Source organism: Cheilinus undulatus, linkage group 2 (genome assembly GCF_018320785.1).
Source record: "Cheilinus undulatus linkage group 2, ASM1832078v1, whole genome shotgun sequence".
NCBI classification, from domain to species: domain Eukaryota; kingdom Metazoa; phylum Chordata; class Actinopteri; order Labriformes; family Labridae; genus Cheilinus; species Cheilinus undulatus.
In genome coordinates this window covers 36,949,670-36,975,922 of record NC_054866.1, presented here as the reverse complement: position 1 = coordinate 36,975,922, position 26,253 = coordinate 36,949,670, and the positions used below count along the sequence as shown (strand labels likewise).

The window sequence follows — 26,253 nt, the reverse complement described above, 5'->3', positions numbered from 1 at the left end:
CACCTCAGAAGCACAGGTGTTGGTGAGAAACAAAGCTGCAACAGGACAGTGGACTTCTTTAACTTTGGGGTGGATTTTTTAGACTAGTAATCAGCTATAGGTGAAACCTTTGGGCCAAAAGAGCTGAGTTTGCATTAAGATGGCGAGTAAATCAGGTCAACATGAGGGCAATTATGAAAAAAAGGAGTACCCCTACTCTACACTGTTTCCCCCATCCACCCACACATACACAACACCCAGAGGGGACTCACCTCATTCACTTTCCCAAGTAGATCAGATTACAGTTAACAAGCAGCTCAGGTGTGTGGAAAACAAGACCGCTCCTCCTCCTCTAGTTTGAATATGGGACATGTCACACACACGAATGCAGAATGGGATACACATATTCCTCTGCTGTCTAAGATTACATAAAGCTTCATATCCATACGAAAACAAACTGGTGAAAATGCTCGAAACTATGGTTTGGATATAATGCTTTGGTATGCATGTCTGTAATACCAAAAAGACACAGATGTGGTTTCAAAATAGTTCAAACTGCTTTTTGCATTTGCTTTTACATCCTCTAAGGATCTCCTACAATTTACCCAAACCTTTACCATCTGTTGCCCTGAAGTCGCTCCAAAATTTCTTAGATATTATGGATTATTCACATATTTCATCTTCTTTTATGGTAATCTGTATTCTTTGTAGTTTTGAGTAATAAAGCCTTGACTTTTTACCTTTGAAGTGGAACTAAAAGGCAGGGCAGATTCTTTACTACGCCCTACAACCATTCTGAACAGAAAACAGAGAATGACTCTCTACAGAATGACACTGTTAAAGCTGTTGGCTTTGCCCGCTTATATATAACTGCTATAATTTTTTAAATCTTCAAACTGATAGAGAGATTTCAAATTTAACCTTGAACTTTTTGTGCCCTCTTTTATCAACAGTTTCTTTCCTTCCTTTAATAAAAAAATATTCACCGACCACTTAATTAGGTACACCTGTTCAATTGCATTACCACAAATTCATTATATGGACACTTGCTATTTAATTGAATTCAGGTGTTCCAATCAGACAGTTGCCACAGGTGTATAAAATGAATCACCTAGCCATGCGGTCTCCATTTGCAAACATTTGTGATACAAAATGGGCTGTTCTGAATAGCAAGCTTGGCTCTGTGATGAATGCCACCTCTACAATAACGCAGTTCATGAACTTTCATTCCTGTTTGATATTCCACTGTCAACTGTAAGTGATATTGTTAAAAGTGGAAGCATTTAGGAACAACAGCAACTCAGCCATGAAGCAGAAGAGAATATAAATTCACGGTGGGGTCAGTGACTGCTAAGGTGCGTTCTGTGTAAAAGTCGCCAATGCTCTGCTGATTCTATGGCTGAAGAGTTCTGAACTTCCACTGACATTAATGTAAGCATAAAAACTGTGCAGTGGGAGCTCCATGGAATGGGTTTCCATGCCAGAGCAGCTGCTTGCAAGCGGACTCCATATTAAAGTACATGCATTTCAATGCAATGTCATCACAGTCCACAGTACAGTTTGTATAATGGTCAAGCAGATGAAAACTTTTGTCCATATAGTGTATCTAATCAGCCTATCACATGGAAGCTCAAACTGCTCAAACTGAGCATCAGAATGAAGGAAAAAGGTGGTTCATGTAACTTAAAAGTACAGAGTGTATTATTCAGTCGCACTTAGCAGATCAAATTTGGTAAAAATAGATCATAGTATCTATAGGTATGTTTGAATTAGTGTTTGATCATGTAACTATGTATGATTTTTTTTAAATTTCATTGACTTAAATAAGACTTTTATTCCTACATAGAGAGGAATAAAAGCGGCTTGATAGACTGACATCTTGCACCACCATGTTTCTGTACCACAGAAGGGACCAAACAAGTTATGCATTCTTAAAAATTCTACTTGTTACCAGCAGTAAAATCAAAGCTGTAATCTACAATTTTCTTTTAAAATGTTGCTAATATCCCCAATTTTACATGTTGCACATTCAAAACCTGCCATGGTTATTGGTGCTTGACAGGCTGGTCTGAGTATTTCATAAACTGCTGATCTGTTTGGGTTTTCAAGCACAACCATTTCCAGGGTTTACAGACAGAACCTTGCATGTATAACTCCAATAACCACTTTTTACAGCCTAGGTATGCAGAAGAGCACCTCTGAATGCTGAACATGTTGAACCTTGAAGCAGATGGACAGGAAATGAGGGCTACAATTAACACGGGCTCACCAAAATGGTACAGTATAAGACTGGGAAATGTTGCCTGATCTAGTGAGTCTTGATTTCAGCCACTTCATTCAAAAGGTAGTGGAATTTGGTGTAAACAGCAGAAGGGCCTGCAAGACCACTAACAGCAATGGCACGAAGTGACCTAGAGTACAACACCTTTCTTCTCTGTGCTGATGCTAAGTTTGAACTTTGGCTGATCAATACTATTCACGTTCAAGGACTAATTCAAACTTTTCAGACACTCTACATTTGAGTTTTAAAGCTAATAGGACATTGTGGAAAGTGTCCAAATATCAGAGTCCATCTAAGAAATACTTTTTTATTCTAGAGGGGAACCTCAGTGTTACCAGTTATCAGCCATATTAATGTGTCTTTAGCAAAGACACATGATGTCTGGATCTGTATATTTGCGTTACTAGGTGTTTGATTGCAGACAGGGTGGAGTTGTTTGCACACGAGCTACAACTGAAATCAGATGCACATCACTCTGGTTCATATGAGGACATAACTGTTATTCAGTGCAGCTTTAAGTCTGATTTGTATCTCCAGCTTTGATTTGTATCACAGTACAGCACTTTCTCCGTCTGAACGCCAGTACTGATGGGAAAGTATTTGAATATTTTCAGTGCTAGCCAAATATCAACATTGACCAGCCGGGCTCTGCTTAACACAAGTACAGCTATTTGCAACACTGCCCTCTTGTGGATGAATGGATGAATGAGAGAAATACATACAAGCTTACCAACATCAGCGTATTTGACAAATTGTATTTAATTACAGAATGAGTAAGCAAGTGATTCATGTGATTGAAAGGGTGCACTAAGACTAAATAAAAACAGTTCTGCACCAATGCAGAGAAGATTTGTGACACCTTGATACCTTGTATTTTAACACAATCCCCAATATTTTAATGGTTAATAGTGACAGGAAGTGCCAAATCTTTAAAAAAAACTCCTATCTCATAAAAAAGGGATGTTGAAAAGGAATTAAACCATCAGAATTGCAGGCAATCTCCTGCATATTGCTTCATTGCGCATCATATCTGTGCAATTTCAGCAGTGTTTGGGAGTTTGCCTGTATTTTTTTAACTGACAAGATGTTAACTAATATTAGACATACAGGTTTTTTTTTGGTTGCTGTATTAAAGTACCCAGTCTTGATAACCTTTGATTTTAACTCATATTTAAGTTTAAGAATTTTGTAAAAGAACTGCCAGATAAATGAAATGTCAGCAGTGCAAATGTGATATCCAAATCACCCTCTCACCCTGTGTGACTGTGGGTAATAAGCGAGACCACATTGTGGTGGGCCCACGGATATTCACTTTGACATGATGGGGGGGGCTTTATGATCCCAGACCACATAAGCTGTGATAACTATGTTATTTTCAACCTAAACCTAAATCTTATCAATACAACAACAAATTTTATTGTTGCTTTACCCCGTTTCAAAATGTAAAGCCTCCTTCTCTTAGAATGGAATGAGCCAAAACTGAGGCAACTTTTGCACTTAAAAATAACTTAAATCTCGAGGTCAAACAGAGTTGACTTTAACTTTGATTTTAGCTCCATTCTGAGCGGAATGGTCTTCAGTGTTGAAGTTATTTGACAGTGTTGATCCACCAGTGTTAATTCAACTCTGTCAACTGATCTAAGTGCCACCCACTATGCTTGGGTAGAGCTCCCCATGATGCTCCCCATGGGCTGAGTGTTTAATTGTGTTTGGATGATTCCTGTTGTACAGATCTCTGCTGTGGTTCTTTCTGCCATGCTTCAGGTGGGTTTTTGTTTTTGATGTGGGATACTTTTGCTGATGAGTGAAGTTATCCACTGAGTTAGAGTTACCACTTGTGACTTTAGCCAATCCTTAAGGGCACATAGTGCATATTCTTTATCAGTAGTATTACCTTGCTATGAGGTTGACTCTCTGCTACAGATTTTCAAGAATCACTGCAGCTCTGTCAAATATAAAAATAGAACAAGTTCAAAAGTCTAGTTAAGTGATATATAGTGTGGACAAGTAAACACAGTGTTAAGTTTAATGAACACTGTCAATTTTGCAATCTATTTTACTTTATTATAGATGTGTGACTTTACCTGAACAACCTGGATGGAGATCTATTCTCTTTTTGAGTACTTTTAACATTTACTTGAGTAGATTTATAGACCGATACCTTTAATTTGGTCAATTTTAACCAGAGTAACTGTTCTTTTACTTCAGAACAACAGTTGTGTACTTTTTCCACATCTGTGTTAGAAACATGTGGATCTATGTTTACATGCTGATGTACAGTGCTGGGTGATGGGGATTGAAAAAACCATTTTCAAAACAGTGAAAGCTTGGGAACCACTTAATTAGAGTCAAAGCTGATTTCTTTCACAAAAAAGACAATAGTTCAGACAAGTATGCATATGGAAATATATTTATTTTCTATATGCTGAACTAGAATTGTCATTTCTCACATCAGTTCAGTTTCGCATGAATAGGAGAAAAATAATTGAGAAATATGTTTGATTTTGTTGACGTTTGTATAGAAATTCCATGCCATGAGGATAAGGAGTGGAGGATCAGTTTAAAAAAACTGAGAGTCCAGTTTCTGAACAGAAACTTTTTTCTATAAACTATTATCATTACCAGCACAGTTTATGTTTTTGGGTTTAAAGTGTAATGTGTCATTACACCACACTGGGTTGTTTAATCTCCACATGAAACATATCATTTCTGGATGTTTAATTTGTCCCCAACTGGTTTTCAGATGTTTAATTCTATCAAGCAGTTTGGTATGTCACTGATTGGTCAGTCCGTCATCATGTCAGCACCCTCTCCTCCTGTTGCGTCCGACAGGCTCAGCTCCTCCAACATCTCCATCAGTGAGATCTGAGGTGCTCCGTCATCATCGGTGTCACTCTCCACAGGGATCTTTGATGCATCTGGAGACATGAGAAAATACAATATATCAAATATCCAGTACATAATCTAAAAAAGGCAAACTACACCTTTAGGCAGCTGCAGACTATAAATGAGTTGTATCCTAACAAATGAGGTTGCAACACATCAGGAAAAGGCTGAACTCTCTGCTGGTGAACTGAGGAGTCTTCAGCATCTCACCTCTATAAATGTTAACATTCTTCCTCAGCGCCTCATCCTCCTCCAGGTCCTCCAGGAAGTCCTGGTATTGTCTGGAGACAGAAAAACAGGTTACAAATCACAGAAAAATCTATGTACAGGATACATGACACTCTGCATATTTTTAGACCGTGCACTTACAAACCAAAACAATACCTTATACTGAGTCACTGTTTCAGGTAGCTTAAGTGTTTTCCCATATTTTATGTGCTAAAGATATTTGTGCAGAGAAAAAAAAAATTTCCCGTAGCTGCAAACTGCTCTCCAGGGTTAAACTATTGTTTATTTCAAGCAGTATTTTCTAGGGACTTGGTGTTCCTAATTAATAATCTCTGTTTTTTTAAAGAAATCTCATGGTACTGACTACAGGGTTCTCCAAGGAGTCAAGGCATATTCCACATTTCCTTGCTGTCAACAAACCCTGAGTTAAAAAATAAAGATACTGTGTACAAAAAAAAGGTATACTTGCTGCAGCTAGAGCCTGATAGAGCTCTTTTCTTTGCAATATTGCTCTATAAAAATACAAACTTCCAAACAAAACACTGAATACACTGTTTTTGATGATAATCATGGCTATGTTGAAGCCATAATGGGCTTTCTTTTAAATCTCTGAATAAGACACTTTAAGTAACACATCAAGTTTTGTATTTATGCATAGGTTTGACATGGAACCCTGGCATGGAGCCTGGGACTCATGTGCATAAAGCTGAGGCTCCAGGGCCCGGCTCTTCAAAAGCAATACAATCAGAACCTATATCATCTCAAGACACTTTACAATATTATAATAAATATAACAGTCAATTAGTATTTCTATTGGATTCAATTAAACTGTTCTAGTAACGATTATAGAAGTAAGAATGATGGTAATAGAAAATGATGGTGGTCACTGTAATACCAGAATTAGCAAAAATAATGGTAGTGAAGAAAGAGATGTATAAAAAATAGAAATGTCATAATAGCAATGCAATTTGAACCATCAACCAAACAACAAGTCTTGCCTCTCATCTTGTCATGTTTTGACTGAAAGCTCCAGGGAGTTGAAATCAACATAAGAAGCATTTAAGACATTATAAGTCTCTATAGAGAGTAATTTCAATCAAGTCAATTTTACTTTAGCTGTTGTAATTGTGACATTTAGCACCAAACATATATTCATATTTGAAAAATAACCTTTAACAAAAGCACTTGTTTTCCTTTTCTACTTACATGAATTCAAATCTGTAACACTCAGCTGTTTGGGTTAATTTTTCACTATAATGTTATTCTTCAGGTATGTCTTCTTCATGCATGTTTTTGATTCTTTTTTCAAAGATAAAGTTAGACATAAAGGAGCAATGATAGACAAGCGCATTAGCTGGCCTTGAATAGTGCTTGCCTTACTCTTTGAAGATGAGTAGCTTTAAAGCAGAGATGCTGACCAGACATGTTTTAATTATTCACATCCAGAGGATAGACGCATACTGCATTAGTCTCCTACCTCTCTTCGTCTGTGTCCATGCCTTCACGGTCTTTAGACATCTCCTGCAGCTTCCAGTTCCTGCGCCTCACCCTCCTGCTGCGGTCGTAGCTCTTCTTGATCAACACCTTAGGAGGGTCACAGTCAGGTGGTACAGATTAAAACACTACAACAGACTGTCTCCACACTGTTTTATGTTAATGTAATATTTTTATATGAAGCCATGCTGGAGTGCTTTGTTCAAAATTAGTTTTTCCACAAGAGGGCAGTGTTAATCAAGAAGATAGTACCTACTAAAGTCATCATGTGAAGATGTAAGGATGTTCAGTGAATTCAGGAGTCTCTTACCACATCAGGGACGTGGTGAGGGTTCATCTTATTCAGGTACTCGTCGTTGATGTTGGAATTGGCAAAATCAAACCTGCAGGATGAGACATAAGTGTTCCTTTTAAATGTTAACAGCAGTGCTTTCCTGCCAACATCTGAATTTTTTCGTCCCCTCACCCCAGCACAAGGTCTCCAATGTTGAGCAGGTGGCCCAAGAATGTGCGGCAGTGATACTGCTGACTCGTGTCCATCTCTGAGGTTTTCTGAACCCACACCTCTGCCAGAGTGTGCTGAAACACAAACATAAATACACACAAAGGGAATATAAACATCATTTGTGGCCAATAAAACATTACTCGTTATTTTCCTTGGATTTGTCCAGACAGATGCATCGATACTAATGCAACATTCAGACAGAGCAAACAGCATCCCTGCAAACCTCATTCCCTGCAGCATCCGCACAAACACTCTTGTGTCGTTTTGGCCTGAAACACGCATACAGACTCTGGGATAATGTAATGGTGCAGTATTGATTTTGCTTCCAAAAGAAAAGCAATGTTCCACCTATAATGCAATCTGTTCTGCAACAGCACACACTCAGACACACGAAGCAAAACTCTCTCACCTTATTGGACCTCATGCCGGCCCCAGCTCCAAGCTTCTGGTCTCTGATGATATCAATGTCCATGACGATGAATTCCTCCAGCTGCCGGGGGTTACAAAGACTGCTGAAGGGGTATCGCCAGAACGTGTTTCCGTCCACCTCGGCAACTAGTGAATAGGAGAGTATTTGTGTATTTTTTTTTCAGATATCTATATGAAGAAAAGTGCCTAAACATTTTAATAACACATGTTGCAATACACACAGCATGAATACTTAAACCAATACTTATTGGTTATAGTCTTCTTTATCTATTAATGGGTTTTCTAGCTGTGCATATTCAAAATAACCCACGAAAACATGTTTCTGTTGCATTTCGAGTAAACTGCAAGCAGACAAACAGCAGGCCAAATATTTTTATCCTGCACTTAATTGCCGACTGCAGCTCCATGTCTGCAGAACAGAGCTCTGCCTCGAGGCATTTTCTGCTCCCAGCCTGCTCAAAAACTTTCTAAAGCAAAAATAGCCTGCTCTTTGAAGAGTAATTAAAAACGTGTGTGCCGCTTCCAAAATGTCATATTTCTGCAGAGGAGAGTGTCTCAGCCTCACAAATAATAACTGATTAGAGAAGATAACAAGGGAAACTCGTCATCCCTAACTGTCATCAAGCTTGTATTGATTGTAAATCTGTTTAAATGAGCTGACTTTTCTATGGCATAATGTGTAATGCAAACTAAGACTTTCTGCTTTGATTCATGAACGCCGCGGCCGTGAGCAGAGGGAGGCTGGTGAGTTCAGACAGCTTTGATGAACATGTGGCCTACAGACTGGGGTCGGTATGATGCAGCACTGCAGAGTTTTACCTCAGCAGTGACTCTCAGGGCTATTAACAGAGAAATATAAGGAACTATTTTGGCATTTTTGTCAAATGCCCCAAAATAACCATGGAAATAACATACAAAGCTTGCACTTGCCATTATCAGAGTGCAGAATTTAAATTAATTTCTATACTTGACACTAAAGAAAGTCAATCTGTGTATACTATATATTTAAATTTGAAGCAATCTTGGCACCCATCTACAGTAACTGCCTGATGGACGGATCAGACATGAATTTCTCTAACCTGACAGGCCAGACAGCCTGTTACATTTATCCACTACATTAGGTATTTTTCACATTCATCTGAGAACCTCCCATACAAAAGGTTAGGAAGAGCAGGACTGTTTAAAAATTGGACAGATGTGTCTGTCTGATTCCTTACAGGCCAATCGGAGCCACAAGAAAAAAATGAGGTAGTAGGCACGCAAATCTCCAGTAAGTGACGTGAGCTTGGCTGTAAGGTGCTGTCCAAGTTTAACAGATGGAGCTTCTTGTTGGATAAAACTCATACCGAAGCCAGTTTGACTAAGTGCAAAAACATCTTCTCCCCCCCCAATAAGTATGTCAGTGAGCCATTTAGGTGCTCTATCTAAAAGAAATGCTGGCCAGATCTGATAACAACAAAAAAAAAAAAAAAAACACATTTGCTAAAGTTACATCCCAGCTTATAGGTAACTTTACATATGAGCAGACAAAAATTGCCTGTAGAATCCCTCAAAGCTCCGTCCTGGGGCCAATTCTGCTTGACATCTATATGCTTCCACTTGCTCAGATCATAGAAACAACAAAATAAATTACTATAACTACACATGGCCTCATACAAGCATTTTGTAAATGCACTGAACAAATGAAAGAGAACGTTGAAAGACTGCAGATGATCTGAATAATTCACAAATATGGCTGATTCTGGTAAATAATTGCTGCTTAAATTGTTTTTGTCTGCCTTTGATGCACATGAACTACATATCTTTTTATTGTATTCTGTTATTTGTGTATGACTGTTTTCTGTTTGTCTGGAACTACTGCTGCTGTCTTGACCAGGACACTCTTGAAAAAGAGATTTTTAATCTCAGTGAAGTTTTCTCCTGGTTAAACAATGGTTAGATAAAATAAAAAATGAATAAAGAGTGGACACAGCATATTTTTCAACACTGAAACAAAGAAAAAACTGAGGTTGTTGTTTATGGAGCCAAGGAGGAATGTTTAAAGGTCAGCATGCATTCAGCATTTCTGAAACCCTAGTATTAAGGCAGTTATACGCCATTCTTTGACAATGTTGAGTGTTAACGTTGATTTTCTATCATAAATTAAGTTTTGGGACAGTTATCTGCTGTCATTAGTGGTGCCAAGAGTTAAAGTTAATGTGTGATTAAGCTTTCATTGCCTCAGAAGAAAAACAAATCTCTGTGAAATACATTTCAAGTGAGAAATTCATTCTTACTGAATCCTGAACCCTGAATTGTAATGGGGTCAGGTGGCAGTAGGGAGACGAGAGCTCCACAACAGACAACATGTTGAGATCTTTGTTTTTAATCTTTGGTGGGTTTTATTGACTGTTTTAATCATTATCTTATTTTCACTTTTTCTGTTGTACGTCTTTTTCCCTTTGTCATTGTGTTTTTGATGTGTTGTGTGAAGCATTTTGAATTGCCTTGTTGCTGCTATACAATCAAACCTGCCTTGCCTATAGCCTCACAGGCAGCAGTCACTGCTACTGGCTTGCAATACAACTAATCCTCATCTATAACTATAGCAAACTGACGCTGAAGAAGGTTGGAAGAAGACCAAAAACATCTTTTCAGTCATAAAAAGCTCTCAGTGCAGTTCTTTGTTTTTTCAATCACAATATTGTCCAGTTCTGATAAAACTGTTGCTATACTATAGCTAAATCTGAGCTAACCTTTACACCAGCAGATGCCATTGCTATCTGCTTCTAACACAACCAAACCCGACCCATAGGTAATGCCTTTCTCTTCTCAAATGACACTGATTGGTCTGGTCCGTTTTCAGACCTGATTACTTTTGAAGTAATTTCTAGCAAATGTGGGAAAAAAGCCTTTCTGAAATTCCTTGGAAAAAGAAACATACTTAAGGGAATCAGCTTATCCGAAAAGCTCTTTTTCTAATTTCCTTCAGCTTTTATTAAAATGATTAATAAGTATTTGTGGTTGCATCAGTAAAATATTTAATTGTTTAATCTAGGGCTTTAACAGCTGATTATGTGGCTGATTAAATTATTTTCAAAGAAAATAAGTCAAAATGTCTTACTGCTGTTTGTCTCAGTTCACACATCTTAAAAAAGCCAAACATGCAAAGATGCTCAGTATTCGTTTATCTTAAACATATAAAGTTCAAGATTTTAAATGCTGGCTGGAAGAAGTCAAGAAGAAAAATGTGGCTGGCAGCTCAATCTCAACATCAGTGTTAGTAGTTTTTAATATTTGTCTCTGTTTTTGTTAGATTCTGTTCAAACTCAGCGGTGCTCTGGCAGCTCAGATACTCACTCTGCAGGGTGTTGGGATCGATGAGGTGGATGGTGCTGGTCACACGGACGCACACACACACTTGACCCATGTTCCCCAGGCTCTGCGCCAGCCGTGGTGAGAGACACACTACGTTGTCCTGGTAACCGGAGAAAAGCAGACAACCCCGGGGTCAGAGCGAGGTCAAAAGAAAAGTAAAAAAGACTTTCTATAGAACATTCAAAATCTTTCCTGCAGCTTGTTTCGAGAGAGAGAAAAACCCTTGTTATCCTTCAGGGGAGGAAAAATGTGTCTTGATTAAAAGTTTTCACTCAAAACTTTGAGAAAAATGAGGCGCTAAGACTTCTGTTTGTATGAGTCTGAACACAATAATCCTTAAAGCTGTTGATACTTGGCAGAAAGCATAACTCTTTTCTGATGTCTGTTTAAAATGACCTTTTCAGTCATTGAATACACCCACATCTGTCTGTTGCTCTGACCTAAAGCTATGTTTCAAAATCAAATTAAGTAACTTTAAGATGAGTTTCATTTGTTACTGTAAAATAGCACAAAGTTTCTCAGGCAGCCTTAAATTTCCATTTGCAGATCAGAAGTCTGACATCGATTTTAACAAGAGCTAAAGAAAAAAAAAAAGTGAACAAATCGAAATTAACAGAGTAACCTTGCAATAAATGCCATTCATTTCATACATGATTCCATGGCATTACTGCTTCCACCATGGGTGAGTACATTATGAAGTTAAAAGCTTATTGTTTGCTACCAATATCGTGTGGTTTCACCTCAAAAGTTAACTTTTCCCCATCAATAGTGTAGTAGTAGCCTTGCAAAGCAGATGAATTTGCCACACTTCAACTCTGTCATCAGGCAACTCCATCTTGAAACGCTCCAATCCACAACATTTGTGCCAAACTGAATGCTGTTTGACCAATCAGCGTCCTTTGAGGGGAACAAGACATTAGCTAGAGGATTGAGACGTTTGCAATGGTTGCCTCCTGTGCAGTGATTAGCTTGGATGTAGCTCTAGTAAAGCGTCAATTTCACTAGAACTTGACCATGTTTCTGCATTAAATAAAAGAAAAAAATTAAAATGAAATGCCCATCATGATGACAGAGAGGTTGTCGCTCTTCTGCCGACCTGCTCCGGCAATGGTTTGTGAGAGTTATGGGGGGAATGGGATAGTTGTGTGAGTGGTTGTGTTGTATGCAATGGCTGCTAAGGGAGTGATTAGCTCAGACTTAGCCACAGCTGCAGTTTTGTCAGAACTGGACAACATGTCTTTATTCAAACAAGGGCAGAGAGCAACCATGAAAGCTTTTCATGACAAAAAATATGCTTTTGCTATTCTCCTGGTCTCCTTTGACATGGGTTTGCTATCGTTACGGGTAGGGTTGTCCAGTGTATTCAATGGCTGCTGTCACGGTAGCTATCAGCTCGGCAGTTTAATCGGAACTGGAACAGATTCCTTTCTAAAACAAAAGCAAAGAGCTATACCAAAAGCTTGTCTTGGCAGAGAAGATGCTTTTTACACATCTCCTCACCAGCCTTGCCATAAATGTACTCAGCCATAGAAGCTTCGCAAATAACAATCTACAGCCACAATAACCTGTCAGCTCATGAGAAGCACATGCATAAAACATAATTATCTCTTTTGCTCTGACTGGCCATAATTAAAGTGAGATACAGAACAATTCCTCCAATTACCTTCCAAGACCTTTTTGAAAAGTCATGTCCTTCCCAAACACTTTCTACGGGAGATTTCCCAGAAACATATCCATGCAGTAAATATATGAAACAGTCAATCTGGTGGGTCAGGTTAGTGTAGTAGTAGCTCTGTGACCCACTAACCTCCCAGTGACCTTTTGCTTGTGCAGAAGGAGACGTAATGTTGATATAGTGATAATTTACGATCAGCAGTTTGTGCATTGCGTTGTATTTTGAAGCTGGCCTGATATTTTGCACGTTTTTCTGACTGTTTGGATTGATTTGCTCTGTTGGGGCTTTTCCATTACATGGCTTGATTCAGCACAGCAGCGCAGCGCAGCATGGGATTTGCTTTTCCACCACAACCGAGCTATCCGTTTGAGGGCGTGTCTAGAGCTGATGATGCAGTATTTTGAGCCCTCCTCGATCTCTCTGCTCTGTCTGGTCTGAATAGCTTTATATCGTGTTAAAGTAAAAATCAAACTGTAGACCGATAGCGCTGCAAGCTGCTCTTTTTACATTCTCTCTCTCTCCCTGTCTCTCTCTCTCTCTCTCTATCCGCAATTAGTAAACAACAATAATTCGCAGTTATCACCAAAAGGAGAGAATTTTCCTGCATATAAAATAAAGAACAGTCTCATTATTATTGATTTGTGGGTCTCTAAAAAGCAGAAAATGAACACAGTTACATTTTTGGATTGGGCAGTGAGAACAGCATACTTTACTAGCACCAGAATAAATTAAAGACTGACTGTCATGGGCGAAATGTTACAAACATCTCCAGCATTTGATTTTTTAAACGTCTAGAATTCATTTGTCTATGAGAAGGGGAAAGGGTCAAACTTTTATTAGCAAGTGCAGAAAAAGGTGTAATCCTGGATCTGCGCCTGGTCCGCCCTGATCTCACTCATCAGTGTGTGAAGCCGTGCGCAACTACCGGACTGTGGTATGAGCACAAAAATCTCAAGTTATGGTTTTGTGTCATAAACATTTAATTCATACGGTGAATGCTGACACCACCGTAACAGAGTTACGGACAGCTGGAGCTGAGGCAGGGATAAAACACATCTTACCTGTCTCCCCGTGGGGTGAAAATTTATCATGGCAGGATTATCAGTAGCAGAGGGGGTAAATCCTCCCCAGCAAACAGGACCCTGAGAAGTGCTTTGACGTCACCGCGGCGTGCTTGAAGATGGGGCTGACCTGTTTTGGCCTTACTCATGAGCAGGGCCATTTGAGTGTGGCTCGGTGCAGCCAAAAGCTGTAGTGGGAAAGCCCCATATGTGAATGCTTAAGTGGAGTGGCACTTCTTAGATGTGCCAGAGCCAGATCGGAGCACGGGCAGTGGAGCTGCTCCGACTGATTAGAGAGGGAGCAATGTGCTCTGCAGTATGTTTTGCGGGCGGATTGTTGTGCTGCCACTGTATGTGGAAATTGGATGTTACTGGAATTCACGTTTAAACCAAATTCTGACCCTTCTACATAAATTTTGCAGGAGAATTCAAGACTCATTAGATCAGGTAACTCTTCTCCAGTCTTATAGTGTTAAATTTTAGAGAGCCTGACAGAGCTGTAGCCTTAGTGACATGTCCTCAGCCAAAGAGAGTGAGGCCAAGCGTGGATTTACACTGCTTTAAGGTTTGATATGTTGTGCATCGGAAATGCTCTCCTGTATACCTAAGGCTACCATCAGATTGACTGTGAGATATTTATACAAATGAGCAGTTAAACAGGTGTACCTAATGAAGTGGTCAGTAAGCATAAATATAAAACAATGCACTGTACCTTGCAGACGGGTACGATCTCTACAGAGAAGGTGCTCTTGTAGTTATACGTGTTTGAATGGATGTCATGAGAGATGAGGCGCTGGGACGTCTTTGACCTTTAAAGCAGAAAGTAAAGCTATTTAGAGGTAAAGCAGGAATATTGATCCAGATGGACAAACTAACAAAATGCAGAATGAAATTCCATATAAGTCACACAGAACTGCATTGTGCAGTCTTTATCTGACCTGAGGGAGGTCATGTCAACATGCTGCCTCTAACCCCAGTAGACAGTTTATGTAATATCTGAGTTCATGCCATCCAGAAACAACATCCCACGGGCTTTAATAATAACATACACAGTTAAGCAGATGCAAGCATGAAAAAACAACCTTTGTAATGGACATGATAAGCCCTGTTATGTTTGGGTTGTAAGTACCTGTTTTGTTGTACTTTATGTTCTTTTTAATAATAATAATAATACAATAACTTTATTTATCCCCGAAGGGAAATTCACTTGTCTGGAGTCTCATCGGTTTATGGTAGAATTATATAGTCTTATTGCTGATGGTATGAAAGATCTATATCTTTCTGTCCTGCAGCGAAGAGAGAGGAGCCGTCCACCACTGTTGTTTCTTTGGTCATTTAGGGAGAAATGAAGTGGATGATCCATGTTCCCCAGAATGGCCTCTACCTTCTTCACTGTGCATCTCTCTACCTCATCGTCCAATGAGTTTAACTTGATTCCGACCACAGAGCCAGCTTTTTTCACCAGTTTGTTCAGACACCTTGCATCCTTGTGTTTTACACTGCCTCCCCAGCAACTGTGGCATAAAACAGAACACTTGCCACCACAGACTGATAAAACATCTGCAGCACCTTACTGCAGATGTCTATTGATCTGAGTTTTCTCAGGTAAAAGAGGCGGCTCTGCCCCTTTGTGTAGATGAAGTCTACGTTTTTAGACCAGTCCAACTTATTATCTAGGTGTACACCTAAATATTTATGTGAGGTCACCACCTTGATGTCCACGCCACAAGTGTTCACTGGTTGAAGAGGGGGTTTGGATCTGCAGAAAACTATGATCATTTCCTTTGTCTTTGAGGTGTTGAGTAGGAGGCAGTTTTTGTGACTCCAGCCCCTGAAGGCACTTTTCAGATCCCTGTATTCGGCTTCTTGTCCATTTCTGATATATGCCACGATAGCATGTATTATATGATAGCAGTTTTTAAATTGGGTAGAAAAGTGTAAACAAATAAACAAGGAAAAGCATTTCAGGCACAAAACCAAGCAGCAAACTCCACGGTTGAAAAATTAAAATGATGAAAAAAAACAAAAAAACAAAACTGCTGTCCAGTACCGGCTGACCTAGTAGCACAAGAAATCACATTCACAATCTGTATCAAAATGTGTATTTGCTCCGCAGAGATGAATATGTTTAGGTTTATATCAACAGCAGGGGGTGAATTCTTTACAACTCATCCATTCTGGTTTTAATAAGAATAAAAGTTACACATAATTAAGGGCTTAGCTGATGTATCTGCAAGCCAGCATGGTGTAGCTCAGAAGGCCTTAGGCCCACCTCAGCTCACCTCTTTGTTTCTCAGCTGATGTAGAGCTAGTCTGAGGCAGGATTTTCAATATGGTGACTGGTACGGATTGGCTTCAAAAGCCCCCCTTCAGTGACCAAACAGCTGATGTCACTCAGGCTTCATCCAATACTTCCTACAGTTTATGACCAGAATCTGAATATATATATATTTTGTATTTGTCTAACAAATGACTAATGTTTGATGAATGATGTGGGTTGTTTAGTGTAATTCATATTGTTGTTTTTCAATATTTCATGTTATAATCTTTTTTCAAACTTCTTTGTGTTAACCTTGTATTTATCGTGTTTTTACAAAAGGTTACCCCTTTTTAGGGCTAAAGCCCTATGCAGAGGTGAAAAGGAACAAATAACATTTACTCAATTACTGTAATTGAGTAGCTTTTTTTGTGTACTTGTACTTTTGAGAACATTTTGAAATCAGTCATTTTTAACCATAGACTATAAAAGGAATTGGACAAGGCCTGTATGAGGTCAGCCGTCTGCTTACAACAGGCGGACTCAAACAGCTTTTGAAGCCAATCTTCGGCTGCTTCCATACTGAAATCACTGTCTTAACCAAACTTTGGATCAAACCACTAAGCCCAACTTCCTGTCACCTAGCTAGCAAGCATTCTGGTTGACAGATACGTAGCTTCTGCCTGTCAAGCTATCTGTCAACCTAGTCACACACGCCAATCAATGCGGAGTGAGGTTTTTCCTCAATATAGTCTAAACGACTGTGGTACCAAAAAATTCACCCCCCGTACAGTGAGAGAACTTGAAGACATTAGCTAATGAGACACGTTTGGCTTTTTGAACCAGGCTGTAAACCCGTTTATTTCTAGTGAAAAAAATTGGCTTTTTAACATATGTTCAGATAGGACCTTTGGGCGTCAGGTGGACACTTCTGCAGTGACTTCATTGTTCAGGACCAGAGGTTGCCGCTTGGTTTTAACTGGAACAACTACTTTAAGTTGAGTACATAGAATCCTGTACTTCACCTCTGTTGACTACACTGTAGCACATAGCAGGCAGGGATGCACAATGTTATTGGCATCTTACTGATAATGACAGGTATTAGCTTTAAAAAGTGATTTAGTGGTATCTGCAGATATGAAAAGTTCCCCTGATATTTACAACCAATATTTTGGCTATAAAACCTGCCTAAATCAGCTGTAAGTATAAATTCGTATGTGGAGTTTTAGGCAGGATCAACAGACCTATGTCAGCTGAAGTCCTTCTTTATTTGATGGTAAAATTTATGAAGCTAACTCCCTCACTGTAAACTACTACATGTATGAATAATGTTACCTTATGTTATATTTGTATCATAAAAACTGTTTAAACACTTGGTTAAAAATCAGTTTGAAATCTCTCAGTATGACTGAAGGTAAAATGTTGCTTTAATTCTGGGTTTCTTAATAACAACAGTTTCATAGATTCAGGCTGAAGCATTGCTCACCTGCAGGGCACAGTGCACTGAAGGAAATCAGCCATCTTCTGTGCATGCTGCTTGGAGCCATAGTAGAAGTCAATGCCCTCTGAAAGCGAAGAGTAAAACCATAATTTCTCTGATCAAATATTAATCACAAGTAAGCTAAAATGTCATTTAGAACTTAAAGATGTTTAAAAACCAAACATGAGGGCAGAGGCAGCAAATATGGCAGCTATGTGTTGTAACCTCTGTAAAGCTCTATCATGCCGAGATACAGAGATGATTTAAAATGACATTTCCAGCCAAATCTGTACCGCACTGTGATGTTCAAGAGTGCAGAGAGCTGCTGCTGGGCTGTCTGTCAAAGCTCAGTGGGAGCCTGAGTGTTTGGATGCCTCTGTTGGGGTGTGTCTGAATGCATTACTGATGTTATGAGGACATAAAAATAATAAACATTGGGACTACGCTTCAATGTAGGAAGAAGAGACAAGCTCACAAATCTGAATCATGATACATTCAAGTTAGGTTTAGGTTAAGTTGATAGGGTAAAGGTGAATACTCAGGAAATTCATATTAGTCAAGGTGAATTCTGTTAAAAAGATGGAAAAACATGTGTGATGTAGGATTAAGCATCTCCAAATAGAGCATGAATCAGGCTTGCGTTGCAGGAATTTGGTTTGGCATGCCTGCTCTGATTACAGCAGAGTGATTAGACGCACAACGATGCCCCTCTGAGGCCCACATGAGGACAGCTGTATGGACTGATTGGCGCCAGTGATATGCATGCATGGCTAGCTGTCTGGTACGGGAAGGGAGGTAATTAACACTTGACACATCATTATGTTCTGTTTAGTTCTGATCCATGCCTGTTAGCTCGGGACAAATCTCTGGGTTTTCAGAATAATACTATGAAGGTGAGAGGGACATGATAGAGACATATACTCTATCATAGAAGAAAAGTAAGTTAAAAAACACATGGAATTGACCTACCGTGGATTTCTTTGATATTAAGGGCATTTTGGTGGAGTTTGTGTTTCAGGATCAGTTGCTCCAGATAGTAGAAAGTCTTTTTGTGAAGAGTCTGCATGAAAAATATCATCATGGTCACATGGAGAATGATACAGATCCCTTCGGCCCTGTGCAAACATCATCTAACACAGTAAGTTATGAAATATGAATAAATAAAGCAGAATCTACCTCATCTGGCCACCTCTGTTAACTTTCAAAAACATGTTCACAGTGTTCAAAGACTTAACCCCACCTAAAAAAGGGCACACTGTGGGAGCATAGCATAAAGCAAAAACAAAGGGAGAACAATGAGGCTATTTGGGTGTTTTAACAGTGCATCCCCTGACATCACTGTAATGAAGCTCCACTGTCATTATGCCTCAGGACATTCATACAAATTCAATGATGGCGTGATATTGGGCAACCCCATATGTAAGTTGACATCGTATTATGACGTTGTGGGACTGCGAGAGAGTGCTCCACACACGCAAACAGTCAGACATTCCCACAACACTGCGCTCCCCTGCTGGCTTTTCCAATCAGATTCCTGCCTCCGTAACCCCTCAATTCCTGTCTCTGAGGCTGGCCCAGAGTGGGGATTATTTTTTCAGCTCTATTACGCTCATAGTGAAGGCAAAACAAATACCAAGCCTTGAAATGGCACCCTGAATCAGCCTTTGGTGAGGCAGTAAAAGCTTTCCAATGAAGAATCGTCTTTGGCTTTTATGGAGATGCAGCTGCAGAAGGTGTCCACTTTCACCAACAGGCCAAAGTTTTTAAGCACAATTTGAGAAAACATTCTCTAAAGGTCAACTAATGTTTGAGCATTGTAGCTAAGCTTTGGATGATTGAAAGAAATGCAACCCTAAAATACAGAGGTGTATTTCCTGTCATACAGTGTTACAGTGTCATTTAGCGGATGCTGTTGTCCAAAGCGGCGTACAACTGAGAGTAAGAACAACAACAGTAAGTGCCACAAAGTGCTTCAAGTCCAACTGGACAAGGCTGCTGCCATGCAGTGCAAGGGGCAATGTACAAGGTGTATAGAAGTTTTTTTTTAATTATTATTCTAAAAAGGATAAACAACAGCAATAAAATAACCAATCATCAATGTGAAACCTCCCAGCATCGCTATGAAACAAATAGTGACCATATTATCAAGTACTGGATCACTCACAAAGACCTGGGCACAAAAACCCCAGAAGAAGAGCAGGACAGTGCAAGCTGTCTATTGTTGGGAGACTCATTCTTCCACTGGGGACAACAGTGGAGAATCTAGCTTTAGAGTCCGGCTAAGTGTATAGTGTTCTCTAAAGAGCTGGGTCTTAAGCATTCTCTTGAAAGTAGAAAGGGACTCTGTGGATCGAATGGAGTTGGGTAGTTCATTCAACTATTGAGGGACAACAGAGGAGAAGAGTCGAGCTAATGACTTAGGGCCCTGATTTGAAGAAAGTACCAGACACCTTTAGCTGGTATCACTGCCTCACTGCTTTGTTGGTCTACCAGCGATCACTCTCTACATGGAGTGCCCACCATCCAGTAAGATTTTAGGCCACATATGCCAATGTGTAACAAACTTTACAGACTTTGTTGCCTTAAAGCATTGGTTAACATGCATGCATGTTTCTAGCCCAAGTAAGTATTATTTAACTGCTTATGCTGCATGCCTTACATGAAAATTAATTTTCAAAATCTGAGTTACTCTCTCAAATGTACTTAATAAATAGTTAACAGGATTATGCATAGAAAATTTAATATATATTTAAAATCTGAAAATGTGATTACGGCTCATATATACATACAGATGACCAAAATGAGAAAAAAAGCATCAATCCACAAAATATTTCTTCAAACAACTGACTCCTACCTTTTGTCTGACTTGAACCACAGCCTTCCAGAAGTCCTTGGCTTCCACACGATGGCAGTCGTCACACATCTGGTACTGGATGACAAACTCGACCACAAACACCTGCTGTAGGATGGCACCATTCATCACCTGGAGGGGCAAAGGCAGCAACAAGTCAGACCATATGCTCCAACTGTAAGAAGACACAAACTCTGGGGCACAGATGGCCTGGCGGTTAAGTCGCTCCCCGTGTATGGGTGGCCCGGGTTCAAGACCGGCCACTGGGCTCTTTCCCACATGTCTCTCCCCTACTCTCTCATCTCTGTCTACAAAAGTATAGATTAAATTAAAAAAGGATAAAAGGAGACATAAACTCTGCATCTACAGATGATCACTTCTAAATGAGAAAAAAAGCAGTCTGCATGGTGCGGTTTCTACCTCATTTAGATGAAGAGGCCTAATGGTTCTGGAAACAGTGCTACACAGACTTTTAAACAGCCCAAACAAAAGAGCTGGCCCTGAGAAGCCCAGGACTCAGGTTCTCACTAAAGGTCAAGAAGATATGATGACAACTACAGAAAACACTTCTTTCCAACTCAGAGAACAAGGTCAGGAACAAACGACACCCTTTAAAAGAGTTTTCTTGAAGTCGGCAGCATTTATGATGATTTAAATGTCACTTAGAAACTTAATGTGAGTCTGTTAAGACAGCCACTGTCACATATATTAAACAAAACCCCTATAAAATTCAAACATAGTGCTTGTAGCCAATTACCACCTTAATAAATAACCCAGATAACCTTTAGATGTTAAAAACCTGCATAGCTCAGGTCCCTAAAGAGAGTTTGTCCTTTTGTTTAAATGTCACATTCTGCACTTATCTCCTTCTCTGTTTTTTTCACCTCTTTCTGGATGGTCACTTTCATCTTAATCCTTTTAGAGTGCGGCTCTGTCCACAGGAAGCCAGCATCGATGAGACGTACCTGTGAGGAGAAAGGGCTTGTTGAGTCCCAGAATCACCATCAGTATCTATTGGTGCTTAATGAGCATTTTGGCCAATATGGGGCAAATGCACATAAAGGTAATAAAACTGACAACAGAGTGGTTAGAAAGAACTGAATTGAAATATGAATATTATAGGGTCAATTTTTACATGAACTTTGTCAACCCTGTCAACTTTATTTGACCATTTTTTTAAGAATTAAAGCAGCGTTATTTTCATGAGTCTTTTAAGAAATTTTTGTCTATTGTTGTCTACTGTTTATGTGGAAATGCCTTTCCCTTTAAATATCAATGACAAAAGTGGACTTGAAAACAAAAAACACAAAACACATTTAAAGAGATACCCGCTGAATTGAATCTTGCTATGTTTTGTGACTAGTGTAGTAAGACTCAAACTTACCTTGGTCATAGAGCTCTTTATTTTTTTCAGGCAAAGGGCCAGCAGTTCCCTGGACTCTAAAGCACACTGCACCCAAGTACCTGGAGGCTGCAAGTATCTGCACAGGGAAGTTCAAATGTGAAGTCTAAATGTATCATGCATCTGTGTATCACATGGTAATATAAAGACTATGAAACAAACCTTTCACACTGCTTGCAGAAGTGCACCGTGACCTGCTTGGGGATTCCCTCTGAGATGTCGACCTGAGTACGCAGGCAGGCCACACACATGTTGGCGGGGTTCGGAGGAATGGGGATACCACAGGTACAGCACAGGCTAGGGAGAGAGATGTTGGTAACAGTCAGTGAACTAAATAGAAACACCTGAAATGAGCTAACAAATTTGGGAGCAAGCCGCATGTATAAACGGAAACAGACGGTTACTACCTGTAAGTTCAACACTGAAGATGAAAAAAAAAAATCTGAATAACATGTTTTCTATTATTAGAGATGCTTAATGATTGGATGTTTTTTAATATCTTATTTGCAGGTATTTACAAATACATTTTAGCCGATACCAAAATTTATATATGATTTAGACCAAACACTTAAGTCCTTAAAACAAACTGAATTTTAAGAAATGACCAAGACACAAACTCCAGCCCTCAGTACACACGTCTGAGTTAAGGAATGAGGATGAACAAAGAAAAAACCCAGCTGACATAGGTCTGTTGGTCCTACCTAAAACCACACAAACATAGTCATGCATATGAATGCTATCTACAACCGTATGTTTAGTGTTTTTAGGCCAATTTCTACTGCTACTGATATTGTGCAAATCACACTGTGCACCCCTAGCTGTGATCTAAAAAAAACCCAAACAAATTATTTTATGTTCTTTTTGAGCACACAGACAACAGAAGATGAGGAAAAAGAATCAGCAGCTACACGCTTAAACCTCTAACCTTGTTTTGGTACAAACATTTACCAGCCATATAGCTCAGAGTTCTCAGATCTACTCTCCATCCTAGTCTTAGAAATTTCAGAGAACTCTCATGTATTGTGTATACACCTTTGGGTTTGTGCTGCACAGATTTTTAATACCAACAACCATGCCCATACAATACAACTCTATTGTATTTTGGTATAACAGTATAGATAATCATTCTATATTGAATAAATGCCACTGGTCAGGACAGTATAAAAGAGCCAAGTCCCTACTGGATGCCAGTGGGATTAAAATGTGTCAGATGTCAAGACTGTTTTAATTCAAGTTGGGTTTTTGTTTGTTTTTTTTTAATCATTGATGGCCAGGTATAGTTTATATTCTGGCTTATTGGCCCAATTAAAGACAATGTAACAATTTGCAATGTGCAGAAAATGTTTCAGGTCTCAAACAACAACAAATCAGAGCACATTAGGATATCTGTCTCAAGTGTTTTCACTTACATATTCCCCTGGCTGCTTGTAGCAGGAGCTTGCATGTACTCCATTCTTGTGAGCGAGGTAAGGGGGTTTAAGTCCGTGAATCTTTGCTTAACCCCCCGATCACTGAGGACAGAAACAAGACAGATTAACCACTGACCATGTCAAACACTACATGATTTTGACAGCAGTAAGATGCCACATGGTAACATTTATAGTAATAGCCTATGCTGGCTGATAGCTTTGCTTAGAAAACCTATTAGTAATACCAGGTACAAATGAAGTAGAAGCGCCTTGATGTTCGCTCAGAAACTGAGATATCTTCAAAAAGCATTGAAAAACGCAGTGGTTGCTCTTTAACTAGTTAGCATTGAAGGCTAACTTGCTAGCATGGATAAGGAGATTTAAAGGCTTTTAGCGAGGACAGAAGTCTACAAGGATAACAAAATGTTTTCGGTGACTAAAGATAATAAAAATAGGCCGTGACAATACTCACAAAAGTCAGTTTGTTGGGAAATTCACAACGCAACGTGAACTACACTCTTCCACGTTTTCCCCACCGAGGACCGAGGGAGAATTGGTGACGTCAGACGTGCTCAAGGACCCCGAGGCTGTCTTCGTTTGCCTGAATAAATTTCCGCCATAATGAAACTCAAATTAATTTTTGAGGCATTTCAGCATGTAAGAATGTGTATATACCACTCAGTTCTTACGTAAGCCTATCAGAAATTAGGTAAAGTTGTTCCAGTCAATCCAAATGAAAAACTACTGCATATGTTCCTTTTAATAGCATAACATGGAAAATACTGAAAAACCCTGTAAAGTGAAATCCAAACTTTGTGTCTTAATACACTAGATATGTTGGAATAAGGTTGTTGTAAACATGTGAAAACACTGAGATCTATGTATGATTGAATTCTGGATATAGACCAGTATAAATTTCTCCACCTCTTTCCTAGCTTTGTTTTATTTGAGAAAGAATATATGAGCCCATGACATCACCAGACTTGATGGGGAATTGCCTCATCCCCCTAAGTTTGCAACACTATAAATTTACTGAGCAGTTCATCTCAGTGCAGTCTGTTGTTAGCTGATGTCACTGCCTTTACTGAAAGTTAACAGTCAAATACATGCTGTTTTATCTATCAGTCACAGAAGCATACGACTCATTAAAAGCATCATAACAGAGAGATTTGTACCAGAAAATAGTAAATTGCATCCCAATCTTCTGTCTACTCTGGCACAGAGCCAGGCAGCTGGGCTCTGATCAGAAGCTTTTTTCTTTTTTTAAGCAAAGTATCTTTATTAGTTTCACAAACTTAAGGGACATACAATCTGTCATACAATTGGATACGTTTTTTTTGTATAGAACATAACCATGAACTCTCATCCCACTTTCCCTATTATACCATATTACCAGCTTGACATCAAACTAAACAGTAAAAAAAAAAAAAAAAAAAAATTAATTAATTAATTTTTTTTTTAAAAGGCAAACGAGCCAAAACCAACAACAACAACAACAACAAAAATAATAATAATAATAATAATAATTTTAGATATTTAAAAAAAGGGGGGGGGGGGGGTCCTACACATGTACACAATTCAAACATCTAAAGGTCCATCTTTTCCACCTGGTTAAGAACTGGTTGCCAGATCCTATAAAAGTTATCAGCACATCCTCTTGTAGTGTACCTAATTTTCTCTAAGGTCAGATGGTACATGAGGTCTCCGATCCACGTGCTGAAGGTTGGAGGAAATCCCATTTTAGTAGTATGATTCTCCTTGCCAGGAGTGTAGAAAATGCTAGCATTTTTTCATTATATGAATTGATTTTGAGGGCTTGCGGCACTGTTCCAAATATTGCTATTATGGCAAGAGGTTCTATGGATGATAGAAGCACTTTTTTAATGTGAGAGGATCATATTTCCCATGAGTGGGTGTGGCTTCAACTCATTCAACTGACACACCAACATCATACTAGAGCAGATTTTACAGACTCATTTTTCATGATTTTGAGGTGTAATTCTATAATCTTGAGATGTTTTATTTGATCGAAATTTGGCCGGGAGGTTCATAAAACAGTAACCTGTCACACAACAAACCTAAAAGAAAGACTTTTTAAAATTACTTTACAGGGACTTTAATGTGATGAAGAAGACATAAAAGGGAAAGGAGATGTAGAGATGCAACCTCCTTTGTCTTGTTAAGATTCAAGTGTGGACATTTATGAAAATCATCAATCAAAACTTAAAGGACTGATTTGGTAATTAAAATAATAAATTTTACACTACTCGTCTCCCCTAAAGCTAATTAGGGTCAGTTAAACTTGCTTTATATTAGGCAAACATCATCTGCTGACCTCATTCAACCCCTCAATTTACTTCACTATAAGTCTCCGATAAAGTTAGCCAACAAAAAAATTACTAAAACTCTGTTCCAAATCAAGTATTACCCCAAAATAGGATTCAAAATTTTGTTAAAACAATCTGAAAACCTTGTCATTATAGTTGGTATTACAGCTTAACGTGGCAAAATATTTCTATGGGTTTCTGATGTGCTGACAGTCTTTGTCATTCTACCTGTTGTTCTGATGTGTTTTGCAATGAGGAAAACCCCTTCTGATGCAGTAAGCTCTTAAACAACATATAGTCAACACACGTCTTGGGAAAAACATGATGGGCAGTTATGTAAGGCTGATAAATAAGACAAATTACATGTAATAAACTGAATGTCCATCCACCCAGCCATCCATCCATCCCAGACATCCCTCTCCCCAGCAACATTTTTCAACTCCTCCCAGGGTACCTCAAGGCATTCCCATGCCAGATGGGATGAATAATCCCCCCTGTGGGTTCTGGGTCTGCCCCTGGGTCTCTTCTCAGATGGACCAGCCTGGGGGACCTCCACAGGAAGTCAACCAGGAGGCACTAAATGTTTGAAATCATCTCTAAAATCACTGTGGAAGAAATATATTACCAATATA

At 39.1% G+C, this 26,253-nt stretch overlaps 1 protein-coding gene across 1 annotated transcript; it reads right to left on the bottom strand.

Moving 5' to 3' along the window:
• Positions 1-4,654: 4,654 nt before the first annotated feature.
• nmd3 (NMD3 ribosome export adaptor) lies at positions 4,655-23,895 on the bottom strand. Its single transcript, XM_041805832.1, has 16 exons — positions 23,767-23,895; positions 23,295-23,396; positions 22,048-22,182; positions 21,868-21,964; positions 21,368-21,448; positions 20,487-20,615; positions 18,602-18,692; positions 17,639-17,717; positions 14,608-14,704; positions 11,142-11,259; positions 7,783-7,928; positions 7,335-7,447; positions 7,179-7,251; positions 6,852-6,958; positions 5,357-5,427; positions 4,655-5,178 (listed from the first exon to the last, which is right to left on the bottom strand). Exons 2-16 carry the CDS (start codon positions 23,336-23,338, stop codon positions 5,045-5,047), a joined length of 1,515 nt encoding a protein of 504 aa, XP_041661766.1. The 5' UTR covers positions 23,339-23,396; positions 23,767-23,895; the 3' UTR covers positions 4,655-5,044.
• Positions 23,896-26,253: the final 2,358 nt, after the last annotated feature.

Bases quoted from the DNA above. Each gene is read 5' to 3' on its own strand.
- nmd3 (XM_041805832.1), bottom strand. From the start codon at position 23,338: ATGGAGTACATGCAAGCTCCTGCTACAAGCAGCCAGGGGAATAT. The intron at 22,183-23,294 runs GTAAGTGAAAAC...CTCTCTCCCTAG, and splicing joins ACAAGCAGCCAGGGGAATAT to CCTGTGCTGTACCTGTGGTA. The intron at 7,929-11,141 runs GTGAGTATCTGA...CCTATTCACTAG, and splicing joins CGATCCCAACACCCTGCAGA to TTGCCGAGGTGGACGGAAAC.